Raw genomic sequence first — 21,257 nt, 5'->3', positions numbered from 1 at the left:
TAAGATTTTGAACAAGCATCTCAATTACATTAATTTTTTTTAATATCATATCATTAATATTAATATTAAATTTACCATAAAATAATTTTTACGAAAGTTTAAATAAAATGGAAATAAACCCTGATTTTGAACCCAAGCACAGTATAATTTATGTAAAGCCATTTTTTTAACGTATGAAAGAAGTGTGAGATTTGTAGAAGGAAATAGCACAGAATGAATCGTAATGCATGGAATGGAAAAGCCATATTGAATTGTTCAATTCCATGAAAGCAGACCAGTCTTATTTATCAGCTTGAAGATTCGAAGTAAGAAAGTGATTAAGTATAAGAAGCTTCTGACTAAAACTAATATTAATGGACTACTGATTTTTAATAGCATTTACTAGTGTTAAAAAATATTAAAGGAATACAATCCTCTATTTTTCTCCATTGTGGCCTTTAAGCTACAACAAGAATATTTCCAATATTTTCTTTATCAAAAGCAAAAAAGATATTTAGCAAAAATAAACTCCATTGAATAAGGAAACTATAAGAAATTTCAACCCAAAAATACTAAAATAATTTTAAAAAAGTAATTACATGTCAAGATAAATCAAGTCATCATCCTGAAAGGGATAATTTATTTATTTATTTATTTTTAAATATATTTAGACACACACGTATGTCCAGACCAAATTTCAAAAGTAAGAAAAAATAAATCCATGACTTCTTTTACAAGCAATGTATAGATAATACGTACTATGTTTTCTTACTAGCACAAATATTTTGGCATTATTTTTGTATGACTGAAGATAAATTAAACTTTGTTCTTCTAATTATACAATCTTATTAAAATTTTCCTCTTGATTATTTTTTTTAATGACTATTGGTTAAAGATAATTCGATATTTAAATTAGTGTTCTGTTAAAATAAAACTTAATAAATTCAAAAGTATTAATTATATCTTACTTATATATTATAATTATAAGTCTTGGATGAGTTTTTACCTTAATGATGATCTGAAATGTTTCAATTATCTTTTGATCTCTTTTAACATAATAACTTATAATTAATTATTAAACTTGTTTTTTATTATAACCTATCACTCATGAAATTTCAAACCAGATGACTTGAAATTAAAAAGATCGATCGGTATAATTTACATCTCATTTATCGTGATCTTTCTTTTAGATAATAAAACAAAATATATTGATAAAAATAGAAGGTGTAATTACAAGTAGATTGTTGTGAATAACGTCCAGTGCATAATTTCATTACTACTCTCCCGTCATATAAAACAGATCAATTTCTTCTAATACTTATAATTTTAGTTCATTTAAGACGGTAAGGTTACGCGCTTTAAAACTAAAGCTACAAGGACTTTTAAATTCGAGTTTTGGTTCAATTATTATTTTATATATTGTAAATTGCAATACTTATTTATCTAGTAAAGGAAATTATCAATCTACATAATTTAACATATTTATATATAATTATTGAAAATTCTCTAATTTCATATTACATATATAGAAATAAAAAAAATTAAGTATCTTTTAAGAAAAAAACATATATCAATTCATTATTTTAAGGATTTGATTCACAAATTATGTTAAGTAGGGATTGAGTTAAGTTTTCATTCATGTTATATCACTTCACATGATTTTTTTTAAAGATCCATCAATAATAACACTAACCTTCATAAATTGTTATACATCCTACTATTGTATTTTTTTTATTGGTTCTCACTTGAAGGAAATAACTAAACCATATAACGTAAAAACAAATGAAAATAATAAGAACAATTAACACAAAGGAGAAAAAATAGGAAAAAAAAAATCAACAGTTTAAGATTTAAGAATAGATCCTATTTGAACCATCTTTTGAGTCATCTCTTTCATTTCCTTTAACTTTTTTCTTTTTAGTGTAATGACACAACATGCATTCATAACATGAACAAAATTCTCCCTCCTTTAATATGGTCATCGTGATTTAATATTTCAAATATACTTTTTCATGATCGCTTAATTATTGAGCAAGTTGCTTTAATAACTCAACAGAAGACTAAATTGACTTTTTTTTTTAATGTTTCTTCGCAAGCTTTTGATGTTGAATAGTTACAAAGACAGAAAATAATGTAAATCCCAAAATGTTACCGCAGATTAATTTCAAACATAAAGATCAATTAAATACATATATAATTGCATACTTCTTTTACATTAAATAAACCCCTTAATACTTCCGATCATAAGACATCTCTCATATAGAAACCTCGACATATATTATCCTATTAACACAAATATTGTTTTATTAGAGACACGAATAATCAAACAAGATCAAAGGCATTAAGATTACTTATCAAATAATGTAATTTGTTTTAAAATAATATTTTATGTATATATCTCAATTGTAACATAAAATTGTTTAAAATACACTTTATATCATTTTAAAGTTTATAAGAGTAGACACTCACATCACACATCATTAAACACATTCGTACTTATTAGAGACATTTAATTAGTAGTAAAAAATAGTTCAATTATACACATTAGTAGAAGATCACCTAATTTTAACTATAGACACGATTCAACAAATATTGTTTTAAGTTCTTCATTAGATGATCATAATTTAAAGTTATATTTAACATATTTTTTCTTTAATGTTTCTTCAACAACAAGAAATTATGATAAAGGTTTAAGAAAAATGGAAGGATTACAACAAGTCAACAAAATTGAAGTTTGGATTCTCATTTTCATCTCTTTTATTTATTTATTTATAATAAAATTCATCAAATAATTTAATCTAATCAGAATATAAAACTAAAATTTAGCATGTGATAATTACCCAAGTCATCATAGGTAAATAATGTAAAATTAGCGTTTAAATTGGAATTGTCTACTAATATTTGGACTAAAATCACCAATTTTGAAAAATTAAAAGATTGAATGTCTTTATTTAAAAATGGAGAAGAAATAGAAAAATTTTAAATTGAAAACTATAAGAGTATTTTTAATACAAACAACTCAGATTGTTTCATATATTGAAAAATGTTATTTATGATCTTCATATATTGAAAACTGTTATATATTGTCTTTATTATATCACATTATTATTAAACAATTTATACTCACATTATCATTAAACAGTTTTATAAAACTGTGGGAAAAATTTTCAAACAATTTACAATTTTTATATTTAATTTACATTTAATCATAAATTTTAATAAAATATTGTTTTATTCTTACGCAGAGGCAGTTTATTAAAGTAACTAAATTTATTTTAAACAATTCAAAATGTCATATCACAATTCTATAGTTAGAGGACGTTATTTTAAATCCTTCAAAATTTGCTTCACGTATCGGTCCTGGATATGTTAAACCAAAATTTTGTTCAAGTTATTTTTAGTTTTCTATGAAAGATTAGTATTTATAAAGTATTTTCTACTGTACTTTTTAATGTCTGTTCATTACGTATAAAAATATTTGGTTAAATGAGAAGTAAGATTAGCATAAATTTGTAGTCTCGAGAAATAAATTACAAAGCCATAAAGATTTTCAATTCAAGATAAATTATGAGTTGTGCTAGTTGTACAAAACGTGTCCGGACGTGCCACGTGTGTAAACGGATAGACGTGACAGTGAAGCGTTGGTTGACATTTTAACGGTGTAAAGTGAGAAAGACTATATTCAACTATTCATAAAATAGAAGACGAAAGAGAATCACGATTTCCAATTTTGCTTTATTTAATATTTTTATGATTTATGATGTAAAGTTAGCATTGGATTCCCCTGGATTTGTGGATTTACAGAGTAAAAGTATCAGTTGAACGAAATGAATGTCCAGAATAAACAATTATTTGGCAAAAGATATGTTAGGAATAAGACATAAAGTGGTAGATTATGAAGGATGGAGAGGAAGCATGACCAGCTCTTGAATCACCTCCACCATGGTTGGCCTTTGCTCTGGCACTTCATTGGTGCACATAATTGCAAGCTTTGAAAGAATTGCAGCTTCAGATTTAGAATAATTTCCCTTCAGATTTGTGTCAACAAAATCTTCAAATCTAAAAGCTTCAACTGCAACCCGGATTGAACCCCCCACCAATGCCTTTCCAGATAGAACTTGAAGGACAATGACCCCAAAAGCATATATGTCACTCTTCTCCGTAAATCGCCCAGTAGTAATATATTCTGGTGCAAGGTATCCCATGGCAGCACTTGCTTTAAGAGCTGAGAAAACTACATCCTCTGCAAGAAGCTTAGGGAGGCCAGCATCCATGATCAAGGGGTTAAATTCATGGTCTAGAATAACCTTTTCAACTGAAACGTTTTGGTGTACTATTGTAGGCTTGCTTGCTTCGTCGCTGTGCAAATAACCAATACCTGGTCGTGAAAGAAAAGTCAATATCAAACAGATATCCAGAGTTGCATCTGATGCAGAAACGGGAGAAAGGAGAAGAACTAACCTTTTGCAATACCCCTGATGATAGAAACCCTTTTCGACCATTCTAGTACACTGTCACTTCCATCTTCCTTGTCAAGATATTGAGACAGATTGCCCCTGGTGGCAAAGTCATAGACAAAATACCATTCACCTCTGCTCCTTGAGTAACAGAAACCTTTCATCTTAACAATATTTTCATGTCTCAGAGTGGTTAATAGGATCAATCCCTTCAAAAATTCATCTTCCTCAGTTTTGCAGCAAGTCGCGCTGATGCTTCTAATGGCCACAAGAGAACCGTCTCTATGAACACCTTTATAGACTGCTGAGAGTTTGCTCTTACCCAGTAGATTGGCCTCGGAAAGGTGTTGTGTTGCGGATTCTATCTCATCTATATTAAATCTAAAACGGTTCAGATATTCAAGGGATAATCCACTTGCATTTTGACCATCGGCCACTGAGTCCCAACCATTATAGTAATTCTCAAGATTAACAAGTGGTGATGAACTTCTGTAGAAATCTTTGGCCAGGTTAGGACTAGGTTGGCTTTCAGAACAATCTGACGTGTTCCTAACCCTCTGCCTATGGCGACGGTATCTGACAAACATGAAAATTCCAGAACTTAAGAATGTTATAATGGTAGTTGTCACACTTGCTGCAATGACAAGATGGAGAAACCTTCCTGATTTTGAGCAATGAATTTGGCTACAGTTCAAGTGGGTATTTGCAGGATTCGAGAAAGTTATCGAGGGATTATTATTTATGGATATATTTCCGGAACTAATCTGACCAACGCCATATATTGTATCATTGTTGCAAGTTTTCAAAGTAGAAAACCCAACTGCGCAGAGATCTGGGTTGTTTGCACCTTTGAATCCTTCCCCTAATCTCCGCAATGCTTCATTTTCATTTTAAAGTACTAATCAGTATATGTCCAAATGTATAAAAAATAGGTCAACAATAAAATAAGAATAATGGCATACCAGAAGGAACTGTCCCTGAAAGAGAATTGTTTTGAATATCTAGAACTTCCAAGTTTGCAATATCAGCTAGTGTTGCAGGGATTATGCCATTGAAGTTGTTAGAGCTCAAATATAGCTTCCTTAGGTTCTCCAAGCTACCCAAGGTTAGAGGAATCTGACCAGTTAATCTGTTATGTTGCAAAGACATAGCATTAAGCTGCTTCAACGAACCCAGTTCCTTGGGTATGTTCCCCTCTAACTGGTTATAGCCTAACTGCAGCACTAAAGTATGAAGAGCAGGAGAATTTGGATTAATATACAAAACTCTAACAAAAACCCCTCAAATTTGATACCAAATACAGGTAGGCTTGTTGAAAATCAATTAAAAGGGATTAATTGGATTCATTCAGTATCATTCATTTTTAACAAAATGGAAATGAATAATGCATACTAACAGATAAGCATGGAATGGAGAAGTACATTTACAGTTCTGGACACCCAACTTGGAAGCTGGACTTAGTCAAATCCATATCATAATAGTAGTAACGCAACTTAACTGACAGAGTGTTCAGATAATTCGCAAAATTCAAACTAATACAATTTCCTTCCCCCATTAAAGGTATTCAACTCAAAGCAGTTAATAGAATTTAAGATTAAGCAATGAGGCTTCGTTTCTGTAGATAACTTGATACAAACTAAAGATAAGCTACCACAAAACTATATACTAACCTTGGAGACTAATCATGTTCCCGATATCAGGGGGAATTGTTCCAGATAGATTATTAACGTTGAGATAGAGATCCATCAATTCTGTTAGATTTGCAATCTCTCTGGGTATGTCCCCAGAGAGGTGGTTGAAATGTAGGTATAGACCTGACAAGCATCTGAGTTCAGCCACAGCTGGAGAGACACGGCCAGAAAGACCTCTTCCTGGCAATGATATATTCGCCACTTTGTTATGCTCGTTGCACGCAACCCCCAAGAACGAACCACTGCACGGATCACCATCACTGGTCCACGAGGCAAGCACCGTGTCCTCTGGGTCCAGAGATATTTTCAGGTCCATCAGAGCTCTTAGCTCTGCATTTCCACGAACCAGGTGTGAACTGGAAAATGCAACCAACACACACAGAAGGAGGAAATGAAGGAAACTCATTTCCAATTCTGGACTGAAAATTCTCCAAAACTAAACAGAAAGAGAGACACACATATGAGCTTTTGTCTCAAAGATTTTAGCTTTGGTTTGGGGTTGTTGGTCAACAGTCACCCGGTTAGTCTTTGTTTTGGAGACTTCATCTAAGACACTGAATGTGGAGGTTTAGTTTGTGCTTGTGCATAGAGAATGAGGTGGAGAAACGAAGCGTCTTGAAAGAGAGAACATAGCAAATTAATTAACTTCGAGTTGCTGACAGACAGATCGGTTCACATTACATTTCCAATAGAGAATGAAGGTCAGCAAGGATGGTTGCCACTGTATAGAAAGCGTTTTTCTGTAGAATAATATTAAAGCCGCAATGAATGATTTTGGTATTGTGGACCACCTCAGTTTGACTGTGTTGTGTTTTTTCAACTTTCCCATTTGGCCATAAAAATTGAAAAGTAATGCTATAAATGAATTCCCTTATTATTGCGCAAGAGAAACATAAGGATGATGTTTGAAAAAGCATCACCGACCCCGAACCCATACGGCAAGGGAAGGATAAGGATGATGTGTGTTCAAAACCAGTTTGAATTGTGATGATACCAATTCTAATACTAAGGAAGAAACATTGCATTAGTTTTAACGTTTGAATGAATATGATGGTTAGAAAAAATAGTGTGAAAAAGGACAAACGTGTGGATGGCTTAAATTATGGCTTTAAAAAGGTATAGTTTGGGATGATAAAATTTTTTGAAGTGGAAAAAGGAAGGTAGTGATGATCCTTTTCAATGCTCTCCACTTTACCAAACACCATTTGGCATTTGGGCATTAGCATGAATAAATAAGGTTGTTTATTTGGCAGTGGAAAGAAAAAAAAAAGTAGTAATGGCGGTCTTTCCATTTTGTTTTTGTTTGTTTGTGGTGAAAGAGACTTTAGTTGTCGTTAAGTCAAGACTACATCGAAGTTAAAAATCATCTCGCCACTCAATCTCTGCCACCATTCTCGATATGATTGGGAAAAGGAAACATATACAAAACTATGATAAAATTCAGATTTTTATTTTCTTCAGAGGTGCGAGTGTTGACATTTTTTTATTCAAATTATTTTATTGTTTAAAAAGAGTTTTTAGTGTTATAACCAATATCAGTGGATGGTCGTTTCACTGCAACCTTAGATATGAACATGAAACAATTGAGATCTTTTTGTAAGACGTAAATTGTTTCTGAATTATGAGTAGAAATAAGTTCTAATCTGTTGAGCTAGTTGTGTTTTTTTGAATAATGATAATAAATATTATTACAAAACATTCTTATGTTTTTTTTTATATTATAAAAAATCTTGAGGACTCTAACAATTCAACAGATACAATATTATTAATATTTTTTAAATGTTGTTAACCACTGCTATGACTGCCTAATTTAAGATTATATTTATATCTCCTAAAACATAGCAATATAAGAGTTATAATGAATTTATTGAAACAGTTTATTTTACACAAAGAACCGAATTAGTTGTAATTTTTTAATTTATATTATTAATTAGTAAATAATTTATAATGTCTTGTATATCCAATCAATTTATGAAAAGAATAAGTTTTTCTTACAGTTCTTTTAGAGTCACTTAGGGTTTTGATTTACATGGGGATAATTAGATTATATGTGTGTTTTTGGGATCAATGAGCAATCTTTGTTCGATTAAAGATAAGTATGATTGTATAATTAATTTATATCTTCTTTATAGATATTTTGTATATCTTACTTGTTAGAAAGCTTAGTATTTATAGATACCGTTTACTAGTAAGTAAGGAAAGCTAATATATATATATATATATATATATATATATATATATAATTATCATGTGCTTTTTTATGAAATGGGTTGAATGGAATTGACTATGATAAATGCATGATTCTTTTTAAGGTGAATTGTTCTAAAAGATGAAGAATGAATTTGATTCAATTATCATTAGAGAATGAAGTAACGTGTGAAATGTCTTGGTTTTTGTCTGTTATGTTGAACACCTTTTTGTGAGACATTTGAATTGAACTGATTTGGGACTTTCTGATTTAAGAACATGAATTTTTAGGGATTGTGACGTTTTGTTAAATTAGGGAATGACTCAGAAAGTATCAAAATTACTTAATTAAAGTTCACACAGAGAGTTAGAATTTTGTTATATTATTGAGCGCCACTATTATGTTGTTAGGCATCACTTAAATAGTGAACCTTTGACTTGGTTGTCGTTGGACGAGTTAATCCATTTAACTCATGAGAGTTCTAGGATTACTCTTGTTAGGTGAATATTGAGCTCGCTAACTATCATCTAACTAGCGTTGGAAGAAATTCACCTATGTTTAAGTTGTATTGAGTGACAATCGTGGACGTTTGATAGAATTTAGATAGTTTTTCTTGTATGAATTAACTTGAATAATTGATTGATTATATATATATATATATATATATATATATATATATATATATATATATATATATATATATATATATATATATAAAACCTTTTGATGGCAATTGTTATTGAATTTTCTGTATGATGTGTAGAACTTAAAGAATGATCGTGTATAGTTAAAATATTGCTAATTTATTCTATAAATTTTTTTTTTCATCATTTGTATTCTTGCTTACCCTTGTTATATTTTTGTATGTTCTACTATGACGATGGATTTTAAATAAGTAAAAAATAACCGAGTGTCTATAATAACAGTTGTGCAAGTCCAGAGTAGACTTGATGATAGACTAACACTAACATATACTTTTAAGTTATTCTACTCTTTGTTCCTTAATGTTATTTTGACAAAGTAATTTATTTATTTTAAAATCTTGAATAATGATTATAAAGAAATTGTAATATGATATTATAACATTGTTTGGGACGAAACAATGTTATATAAAAAATTTGGAATGCTCTAAGTTAGTCGAGAATTTATATTAATTTGGAGTGTTACATTCTTAAATTAAAAATATATCAATTATTTCTACTATGAATGTGTTATTATCTTCAATAGTCATTAAATGGTTTTTTATTCTCTTAAAAATATTATAGTTACTTTTATACTATTGATTTTAAATTTAAATGAAATTAATCGTTGCTTTATAGTAAGTTGATTTTTAAAACAATACAAAAACTATTTTAATTTATATAAATAAACAATTATAATTTGTAGATATATAAAATACTTAAAGCATCTATGACTTGAATTCTGATGTACTTCAAAATTAGCATGAGTTAATTTCCAAAAAGGAAAGTGGACTGAGACAACTCATTCTCAATCATGGATAAGAAAACTAATTGGTTTAATGTCTCAATAGGTCCCTATTTTCGTCCCAAATTTACAATAGGTCCTTGTTATATTTGAAGTCTTAATTAGATCCTTATTTTTGTTAATTTGATGCAAATAAATCCTTTCCGTCAATTTCAGAAAACAGCGTTAAGGAGTGCGTGACGTGGCGTTTGTGAATTCAATTTTTTAAGGTTTAATGTCTCAATAGGTCCCTGTTATATTTGAAATAGGTCCCAAAATAGGTCCCAAATTTTGACGTGGCGTGTGTGAATTCAAATATAACAGGGACCTATTTCAAATTTGGGACGAAAATAGGGACCTATTGAGACATTAAACCTTAAAAAATTGAATTCACAAACGCCACGTCATGCACTCCTTAACGCCGTTCTCTGAAATTGACGGAAAGGATTTATTTGCATCAAATTAACAAAAATAAGGATCTAATTAAGACTTCAAATATAAGAGGGACCTATTTCAAATTTGAGACGAAAATAGGGACCTATTGAAACATTAAACCAAACTAATTTACTATTTTTATTATGCTTACCATTTCATGTTTCAGTAAGTTTCAATTTTTGGTAATTAAAGTAGGATGACAGACAAAAAGACCAAAATACCCCGAGTAGTGGACGAGTGTAAACTAACGAGATAAGGCTATAAGTGTAATTTTGTATACTGTTATTTTTTATATACACTAATTCTTTTCTTATATAGAATAATACAATACATAAACAAGTCGAATAATATATATAATGCAGGGAGATTATGAGTATAGCACAACATTGATCATAAAAAGATCTGAATAAAAGTGTTGTTATTTGAATTTGGGCATGCTACAATCAACCGTATATCCGTCTACATTCATTTTCGAGTGTTGTTCTCTCCACCACCCCATCTTCTCTTTATACCTTCTCAATTTTTTTTAAAATTTTAAATTTATCCTTTTTACTTTTTACTTTTATCAATTTTACTTTTTATTTTTTAAAACTCTAATTCCAACCCCTCTCACTTTCACTTTTCCTTTCACTCTCAGCGGCAAGCCCTCACACCCCTCCATTGTCACTTTCTCTTAATTTTCACTTCCGTTTAACACAACATTTTTCATTTCCTTTCAAATTTCACGAGATTCACTGAACACCATATGATAAACTGAACTAACTATTTTTTCTTGTATTAACTTTTTATTTTGTACTCAACAAACATACTTCTCTTTCATTGCACTATTGTAAGCACGAATGTAATTTTAAGCATAGATTTTCAAGTTTAGTTATTTAAAGACAAGGAAGTGAGAAAGAAATTTTTAGCAGATTATATTATGGAATCATGATGCTTAAAAACTCATCAGAAGTTATAAATGTTTCAAATTTATACTATGCAGAATTTGTTTTTTCTGTCAAATTTTGTATTAACAGAAGTGAAAATTAAGAGAAAGAGAGAAAATGACAGTGGAGGGTGGGGGCTTGCTGCTGAGAGTGAAAGGAAAAGTAAAAGTGAGAGGGAATTGAGATTAGTGTTTTAAAAAATAATGGTAAAAGTAAAAAATAAAAGAAATAAATTTAGAATTTTAAAAAAATTGAAAAAACTTAGAAAGAAAATGGGGTGGTGGAGGGAGCATCACTCTTCGTTTTCTCATACAATGCCTATTCTGATTTGAAATTGCAAAGTCCGATGTAATTATTTTTATAGTGAGAGATAATATGAGTCAATCATAATAAAAGGTTTAAAGAATAATTCTGATATATTATTTCAAAGAGTAGAGTACCATATATATACATTTAAGGATCCTATAATCCTTCATCTATTAAAGGAATGACAGGTGCACAAATCTGCACAAATTATAATAATATCTAAATTATAACTAACATAATATTTGATTGCCTAATATCCTTTAATAGAATATTTGGCATATCTTAACACCCCCACTTAAGTTGGTGCATGGATATCACACATTCCCAACTTGAATAGAGACTCATTAAACAATCTTCTTGATACTCCTTTGGTGAGAACATCAGCCAACTGCAATTCTGATCTTACAAAAGGAAATGAAATTATTCCAGCTTCAAGCTTCTCTTTGATGAAATGTCTATCAATCTCCACATGCTTTGTTCTATCATGTTGCACAGGATTGTGAGCAATTGCTATAGCCGAAGTATTGTCACAGTACAAACTCATAGGTTCATTTTGTGTAAAGCCCAAATCTGATAGCACATTTTTAATCCACAAAAGTTCACATACACCTAGTGCCATGCCTCTGAATTCTGCTTCAGCACTAGATCTTGCTACTACAGGTTGTTTTTTACTCCTCCAAGTTACAAGATTCCCTCCTACAAAAGTAAAGTATCCAGAGGTAGATCTTCTATCATCTTTTGAACCTGCCCAATCTGCATCAGTGTACCCTTCTACCTTTAAGTTTTCATGATTTGAGAACAAAATTCCTTTTCCAGGAGCGGACTTCAAATATCTCAAAATCCTTTCAACAGCATCCATATGAAGCTTCCGTGGGTCATGCATAAATTGACTAACAACATTCACTGCATAAGTGATATCTGGACGTGTATGGCACAAATAAATTAATTTTCCTACCAGCCTTTGGTATCTTCCTCTGTCTATGCTTGCTGAATTTGAGCATTGAAAAAGTTTATGATTTTGTTCAATTGGTGTATCAGCTGGTTTACTCCCAAGGAGCCCAGTTTCCGATAGTAAATCAATAGTATATTTTCTTTGGCATAGAAAAATACCATGTTTTGATCTAGCTACTTCAATACCTAAAAAATATTTAAGATTTCCAAGTTGTTTCATCTCAAATTCAGATGCAAGGTATTGTTGTAAACTAGAAATCTCATCTTGGTCATTTCTTGTAACAATCATGTCATCTACATATATAATCAAAGCTGTAATTTTTCCTTTTCCTCTCTTAAAAAATAAGGTGTGATCAGAGTTACTCGCTCTATAGCCAAAAGCCTTCATAGACTTGGTAAACCTTCCAAACCATGCTCTTGGGGATTGTTTTAATCCATATAGAGCCTTCTTTAATTTGCAAACCTTCATTCCAATTGAATCAGTCATGCTTGGTGGAGAATCCATATAAATTTCTTCTGAAATTTCTCCGTGTAGGAAAGCGTTTTTCACATCAAATTGTAGAAGAGGCCAATCTTGGTTTGCAGCTAGCGACAAAAGTATTCTCACAGTATTGAGTTTGGCTACTGGTGCGAACGTCTCTTGGTAATCTACACCATAAGACTGAGTGTAACCTTTAGCCACAAGTCGTGCTTTATACCTCTCAACAGTTCCATCAGCTTTATGTTTAATTATAAAGACCCATTTGCAGCCCACAATTTTCTTCCCTTTTGGTAAGGACACAAGATCCCAAGTGTTGTTTTTTTCTAAAGCTGCCATCTCCTCAACCATTGCTTCGGTCCATCTAGGATCTGCCAAAGCTTCCTGTACATTACTAGGAATAGAAGTTGAAGATAATTGAGATACAAATGATGCATATGACTAAGATAACCTGTGAGATGACACATATTTACTAATGGGATATTTAATTTTGGCTTGGAGGTCTGGTTCATATTTAACTGGAGGTTGACCACGGTTAGAACGAGGTGGAAGAATATATTGAACAGTAGTAGACTCAGTGTTTGGTGTGCTGGTGGTCTCATGCAGACAAGAATCAATTCCATGATCAATTTCATTAGTATTATCAGAGATAGTATCAGAAGGTACCTCTGAAGAGTCAAGTTGAACCTGTGGAGAAGATTGAGCCAATTGGTTATGATCAGAAGACATTGTATTATCCAGAAAAGAAGGGTCCATATTTAGGATTGGCTCACTTTCTGCAGAATGATCCTCACACAATAATTTATCTTCACAATCAAACATACCAACATCATGATTATGCACTTCACTTTCATTGCCTCCCTGAAGTGGAGAATCAACATAAAAAAATTCATGCTCATTAAATGTCACATCCATAGAAATATAAAATTTCCTTGATGGTGGATGGTAGGCACGATAACCTTTTTGAGTTGATCCATACCCAACAAAAACACATTTGATCGCTCGTTCTTCAAGCTTTGTACGTTGATGTGGGTGTAAGTGAACATATATAACACATCCAAAAATATGAGGTGGTAAATAAACTATGGGAGGAAGGATACAATGATCAGACAACACATCAAAAGGCCTTCGAAAGTTAAGCACACTAGAAGGAGTTCGATTAATTAAATAAACGGCAGAACTCACAGCCTCACCCCATAAATGAGATGGGACATTACCATCTATCAAAAGTGATCTTGTCACCTCTAATATATGTCTATTTTTCCTCTTAGCCACTCCATTTTGTTGTGGTGAATAAGGACATGTAGTTTGATGCAAGATGCCTTTAGAGTTCATGAACTCTATTAATTCAGTCTTAAAATATTCTCCTCCATTGTCTGATCGAATGACCTTAATAGATGTGTTAAATTGTGTAACAATCAAATGATAGAAGGAACGAACCACATCACACACATCACTTTTATATTTAAGCAAATATACCCAGGTTACCCGAGTACAATCATCAACAAAACTGATAAACCATTTTTTTCCATTATGTGTAGATTGCGGGGCAGGGCCCCAAACATCTGTGTGAATTAATGAAAAAGGAAAATTAGTTTTGTTATTGCTTAAAGGAAACACAACACGATGATTTTTTGCCAAAACACAAGTTTCACAGAAAAAATCAGAAATATTACATTTATGAAATAGTGATGGAAATAGTTTTTTTAAATAACCAAAAGAGGGATGTCCCAACCGTCTATGCCACAACCAAATTTCTTTTTTGTTTTTATCTTGTATGTGATCGTTCGCAAGACAAGTCAATCCTTTATTATGGTTTGATTGTGAGACATTTTCAAGATAATACAGTCCTTCACTCTCTCTACCACTAGCAATCTTCTCCTTGGAATGGATGTTCTGAAAAAGATAATGAGTTGGGTAAAATAAGGCAACACAAGAATGTGATTTGGTTAACTTGCTGACGGAGATAAGATTACAGTTTAATGTAGAAACAAATAAAACATCAGGAATCGACAAGGAGGGTGAGAGGGATATAGTACCTATACCTTCAATAGGAGATGAGACCCCATTGGCATTAATAATAACAGTTTTAGAACAATTAGAGGAAAAATTAGTAAATATATGAGGATCACAAGTCATATGATCAGTAGCACCCGAATCAATTATCCAATTACTATCCTTAGTACCAACAGAAAGATTAAGGGCAGAGTTAGATACACCTGACTTGGTCACAAATTCGACAGCAGTAGAAATATAACTCTTGGAAGGAGCGGAAGTTCCAGAATCATGTTTCTCCGATTGATTGTCATCGGAAGAAGCCATCAGAAATATTCAATGAAAAAAGGCACTGATTCCTATATCTTAGAGGATATCAGTGTTGGCTCTTGATACCATAATAAAAGGTTTAAAGAATAATTCAGATATATTATTTCAAAGAGTAGAGTACCATATATATACATTTAAGGATCCTATAATCCTTCATCTATTAAAGGAATGACAGGTGCACAAATCTGCACAAATTATAATAATATCTAAATTATAACTAACATAATATTTGATTGCCTAATATCCTTTAATAGAATATTTGGCATATCTTAACAAATCATTCTATTTAAAGTATTGGTTTTAAAGTTTAACTTTTTTTCTATGATTTTTTTAAGACGTAGTTCAAGAAATTAGAAAATAAAAATATAATTAAATTATCTTTGATTTTATTCTTATTAAAAAAAATGTGAGATTATTGATTATATTCAAACCATACACATATTAAGAAATTTAAAGAAAAATGTGAGATATTGACGCTCTTGCAATGAATTTCTTTTCTTTGTCAAAACTTTATTCCGATATACAGTGCTGATTCTGTATAAGAGATGAAAAATGTAAGATATTCATAAAACATTCTAGCTCTTAAATTCCTGTAATTCACCACTTTATTTAGTTATATGTACATAAAGTATATATATATATTCAGTATTTTATACATTTGAACTATATATATTATTTATATTTGTCTATAATATTTAAAAAAAATTGTAAATAAATAAATATATCACATTATTTTGTAAAATATTTAGTAGTATTTTAAATATAATTACATTATAACTGACAAAGATGGCTACTTATATCCTTTATTGTATATTTTTTATCTTAAGAAAAATATTAAGTTTGATGAAAGTTACGAAGAGCTATTTTAATTAACAAAACAAAGACATTTCATAATTTATATTATATATAATACAATACTAATTAAATAATAAATATAGAGTAGGCGGTTTGTGATGTAATGTTGAAACATGATCGATTTGAAAGTTTAAATAAGGTGTAGGATGAAAATAATAAAAATAATAACTTCTAAAATAAAATATATAAAATGTGTGTGTCTCTCTCCTTACATAATTGACAGAGTAATTATAAAAAAATATAAATTCAAGAATGTAAAAGTTATATATATTTATATATACATATGTGTGTGTGGCGCGCGCGCATAAACATAATTTACAATAAATTTGAGCGTTTACTATAAATTTTGTATGTTTATAATTTACAATGAATAATGATCACCGGGTGATAAAAATGGAGGTGATCTCGATACCGTGAAAGAAGGCACTGCAGAGAAGGCGGATACAGCAACCAAGAAAAAGGACTTCAAGGCACGCTGTCTTCTGCATCAGTGTGTGGATCTTGTTAACTTTAAAAAGATTGCCAAAGCCCAAACAACAAAGGAGGTTTGGGATATTCTGCAAAGGGCATATGGAGGTGCTGAAAAGACCAAGAAAGTGAAGCTACAGTGTCTTTGACGACAATACAAGCTGTTCTTTATGCTTGATCAAGAATCTGTGGCAGACTACTTCAACAGTATGCACTTGCTGACAAATTCCATATAGAACAGAATATGGTAGAAAAAGTCTTGTAGACATTATCCTCCAAGTTTGACTACATTGTTGTTGTAATAATCAAGAGTTTTCTTTACGTTACTGGCATGAAAGGTAACTAGCTAAATGTAGGACAACTAGTTGAGAAAGGCTTCTTAGTTACCAAAGGATGAGTTGCTGAAAGTTTATGATTCAAGACAGAAATTGGTGTTAAAGTCCCCTTTGTCAAAGAACATAACCTTTCAGATCAAGCTGCATCAGGTTGAAAAACAGTGCTTTGCAGCCACTGTTTTGGACGAATCAAATTAGATTTGGCACATAAGGTTTGGTCATTTTAATTGTCAGAGTTTAAACAAATTAGCTGATTAGAAAATGGTGATTGGATTACACAATATATCTCTGCCAGATAAAATGTGTGAAGAATGTTTACTTGGAAAACAACCATGAACTTCTTTCAAATCCCATATGCATGTGAGAGTCACTGATTTGTTGCATGTGACATATTCTGATGTGTGTGGTCCGTTTGAAGTACCTTCTCCAGGACAAAATAAGTATTGTGTCTTTTATAGATGAATGCAAGTTACAACAGAATGATGTGGGTGTATCTGATTAAAGCCAAGAGTGATGTTTTTGCAACATTCAAGAGATTCAAGGCTGCTGTTGAAAATTATAGTGGGAAAGCTATAAAAATTATAAGGACAAATGGAGGGGGAGAATATACTTCTAGAGTCTTTGAATATTTCTGTGCTAAGAATGACAGAACATGAAGTCACGACTCCAAACACTCCCCAAAACAATGGTTTTGACATAACTGTCCTGGATATGGCATGCAGTATGTTGAAGCAGAAGAATTTTCTTTCAATTGGTTCAAGAGCTCATACAATGCCCATTGACCGAAGAATAAGGTTACAACTTGAAATCTCATTAAAACTCACAATTGCATCAATTGCCACTTGCGTAGGGCAAAGAAAAAAAAATTGAATAATAAAAACGTACCAAACAAAATTGATGAGAAAATATAAGATTTAATTTTCTTAAAACATGTTTGATGGGGCAAACTTGAGTTCATTAACTGAGACACGATAAGAGAGGGCAATTTGTTTATTTTATTTAAGAGAGGTGTTTAACATGTGCAAACAAAAATGTTAAAATAATAAGTTTATCTTAATTTATTATTTTATTTTAAAAATATTTATGTGAAACCAAAAATTTATCCATCTTTTCTTTTCGTCGAAAAATAGAAAAAGGAACAAATGCAAACTCACATGAATACGTACATGCTTAATCAAATGATACCAGGAGTTAATTATGCAAAATCAAGTGTGAAGAAAACAGATTACCATTATTCGATCATGCGGTTTAAGAATTGCATTGTATACTGAAAAATTAGCTGGGTAACCAGATAATGGTTGAAGATAACATCCACACGAAATGCAGCCACTGCCTTTCTAGACATAGGGTTTCAAGCGCATCAATGTACTCATTGCCACCATAATACCATAACAGATGTATTCTCTAAAGTCTTGAAAATATGAAACAGAAAACAGATTCCAGAAAATGAATAAAAAATGTCTTTTAAGTAACTAGACCATTCATTACCTTTTACCCGTTATCCGTACTTGTTTGTTAGGCAGGAGCCAGGCGCTTCCATCACTGCTCAAGATGTATAAAAGAGATCATTATTATTCATAAATTCAAGTAACTGTATATAAACCAGCGTGACTATACAGAACATCAAAACACAAAAATGATATAACAGGGCGCATAAAAATCAAACTCTCAAATCGGATGCCACGACGAAAGACAAAGAGGTCGTGCTCGGAGTGACCAAACCTCCTTCTAACATTGAAGAACTTTAGTCGAGGTAAAACTCTGTTTTTATTCCCATACCCTTTTGCAGGGGAAATCACACCCTTGGTCCAAACAGGTTGTTGCAAAGAACCCATCATTACACTCTTTTACAAAATCTTTGTCTTCTCCTCCCTACATGGTACGATAGAGTACTATGTAAGATGACTAAACACCATGCTACACAAGTTGCTATAGGAAAAGAATGGAAATAATACATCAAAACAAGACACGATATTCTTTTCTTGAAAGTAGATACTATAGTTTTGAACACAAATCTGAAACCAAAATCAACCACCCAACCAATCAATCAATGTATAGTCACGGTGGATAACCACAGTAAACAAAAAAGAAGCTCCTAAACATTCTCGTGCGGGTCGGAAAGGAACAAAACAAGCGCGGCAAAGAGGAATAGTTAAACGGCAGTATTAAGTTGAGGTATTGGATAAAGAATCGAATCGGATAACAGGTAATCAGAGAGAGCAATTTATGGCGACGAAGAGAATGGTCAGAGGAGTTTGAGAAAATTCGCGGAGAGAGAGACTCTTATATAGAAAATCGGAAGGAACCGAATCGAAGTAAAACCAAATTGGACTAGAACGGACCGGACTAGATCCAACTGGACCGGAACTGAATGAACCGAATCGAACTTGACCGGACCGGACCGGACCGGTCTGAACCAAACAGAATCAAACCGAACTGAACCGAACAGAACCGGACCATACTAAATCGAACCGAACCGGACTCAACCTGATTGGACTGCACCAGTCGAGACCGATTTAAACCGAACTGAACCGAACCAAACCGAACAGAACTAAATCAAACCAGTCCCAACAGAAACGAACCAAACAAAACCGAAACGAACTAAATCGAACCAAACAGGACCGAACCCAACCGAACTAAACTGAAATGAACCCAACCTAACCAAACCTATCTCAACTCAACCCAACCCAACCCAACCCTACCCAACCCAACCTAAGCTAACCTAACCCAACCCAACTAAACCCAACCGAACCGAACCGAATCCAACCAAACTCAACCCAAACCAACACAACCGAACCCAACCCAACCCAACCGAACAAAACCGAACCGGACCTAACAAAACCGGACCACACCCGATCGGACTAGATCGAACCGGATCGGATATGACCAGACCGGGCAGAAGCAAACAGGACCGAACTGTACCGGATCGAAGCGTACCGGATCGAACCGAACCGAACCGAACCGGACCAAACCGAATCGAACCGGACCGGACCGGACCAAACCGCACCGAACCGAACTGGACTGGAATGTACCGGACCGAACCAAACCAGACCGGACCAGACTGAACCGAACCGGACTGGACCAAACCGAACCGGATCAGACCGAACTAGACTGGACTGAATCGAGCCGAACTGGACCGGACCAGACCAGACCGAACCAAACCAAACGAAACCAAACTCAAAATAATTGAACCCAACCAAACCGAATGAAACCCATCCTAACCGAACCCAACCCAACCAAACCAAACTGAACCCAACCAAACCCAACTCAACACAACCCAACTCAACACAACCCAATCCAACCGAACCCAATCCAACAAAACTCAACCGAAATGAACCGAACCGAAACGAACCTAACCTGACCCAACCCAACTTAACCGAACTGAACCCAATCCAACAAAACCCAACTAATCGAATTGAACCCAACCCAACCTAACCCAACCCAACCAAACTTAACCCAAACAAACCCAATCCAACCAAACCAACCCGAACCTAATCCAACTCAACTGAACCTAACCAAACCAAACCAAACCCAACCCAACCCAACCAAACCCATCCCAACCCAACTAAATTGAACCTAACTCAACGAACTGAACCGAACCAAACCAAACCCAACCCAACCTAACCCAACCCAACCCAGCCGAACTCAACCAAATCCAACCCAACCGAACTCAATCAAACCCAACAAAACCCAACCCAACCCAACTAAACAAAACCCAAATCAAACCAACCCTGACCCAACCCCAAACCAATCCTAATCCAAAACCAAACCAAACCCAAACCCTAACCAAACCCAACCCAACCCAACTAAATCCAATGCAACCCACCCAACCCAACCCATCCTAACCCAACTCAACCAAACTCAATCCAACTGAACCAAACCGAACACAACCGAACCCAACCCAACTGAACCCAACCTAACCAAACCGAACTCAACCGAACCTAACTAAACCCAACCCAACCCAACTGAATCAAACCGAACCGAATCGAACCCAACCCAACCTAACCCAGCCTAGCCCAATCGAACGCAACCAAACCTAATCCAATTAAACTGAACCAAACCCAACGAATCGAACCGAACTGAACCAAACCCAACTCAAGCCAAGTCAAGCTAACCCAATCCAAAGACATTTCATAATTTTATATATTTTAAATATATAAAAAAATACAATACTAATTAAATAATAAATATAGAGTAGGTGGCTTATGTAACGTTGAAACATGATGGATTTGAAAATTTAAATAAGGTGTAGGATGAAAATAATAAAAATAATAACTTCTAACATAAAATATATAAAATGTGTGTGTCTCTCTCCTTATATAATTCACAGAGTAATTATAAAAAAATATAAATTCAAGAATGTAAAAGTTATATATATATATATATATATATGTATATA

At 32.7% G+C, this 21,257-nt stretch overlaps 1 protein-coding gene and 1 long non-coding RNA gene across 2 annotated transcripts; both read right to left on the bottom strand.

The window, feature by feature from the left end:
• Positions 1–3,776: 3,776 nt before the first annotated feature.
• Positions 3,777–6,850, bottom strand: LOC108333484 (LRR receptor-like serine/threonine-protein kinase RGI5). Its single transcript, XM_017568951.2, has 4 exons — positions 6,107–6,850; positions 5,399–5,659; positions 4,441–5,313; positions 3,777–4,357 (listed from the first exon to the last, which is right to left on the bottom strand). Exons 1-4 carry the CDS (start codon positions 6,531–6,533, stop codon positions 3,873–3,875), a joined length of 2,046 nt encoding a protein of 681 aa, XP_017424440.1. The 5' UTR covers positions 6,534–6,850; the 3' UTR covers positions 3,777–3,872.
• Positions 6,851–16,308: 9,458 nt separating this feature from the next.
• On the bottom strand, positions 16,309–19,095 carry LOC128195205 (uncharacterized). The gene is made up of 2 exons (XR_008246773.1): positions 18,814–19,095; positions 16,309–18,730 (listed from the first exon to the last, which is right to left on the bottom strand). It is a non-coding gene; the product is annotated as an uncharacterized LOC128195205 (long non-coding RNA).
• Positions 19,096–21,257: the final 2,162 nt, after the last annotated feature.

Source organism: Vigna angularis, chromosome 1 (assembly GCF_016808095.1).
Source record: "Vigna angularis cultivar LongXiaoDou No.4 chromosome 1, ASM1680809v1, whole genome shotgun sequence".
Lineage (NCBI taxonomy): Eukaryota > Viridiplantae > Streptophyta > Magnoliopsida > Fabales > Fabaceae > Vigna > Vigna angularis.
This window is presented reverse-complemented; position numbering and strand designations above follow the sequence as displayed.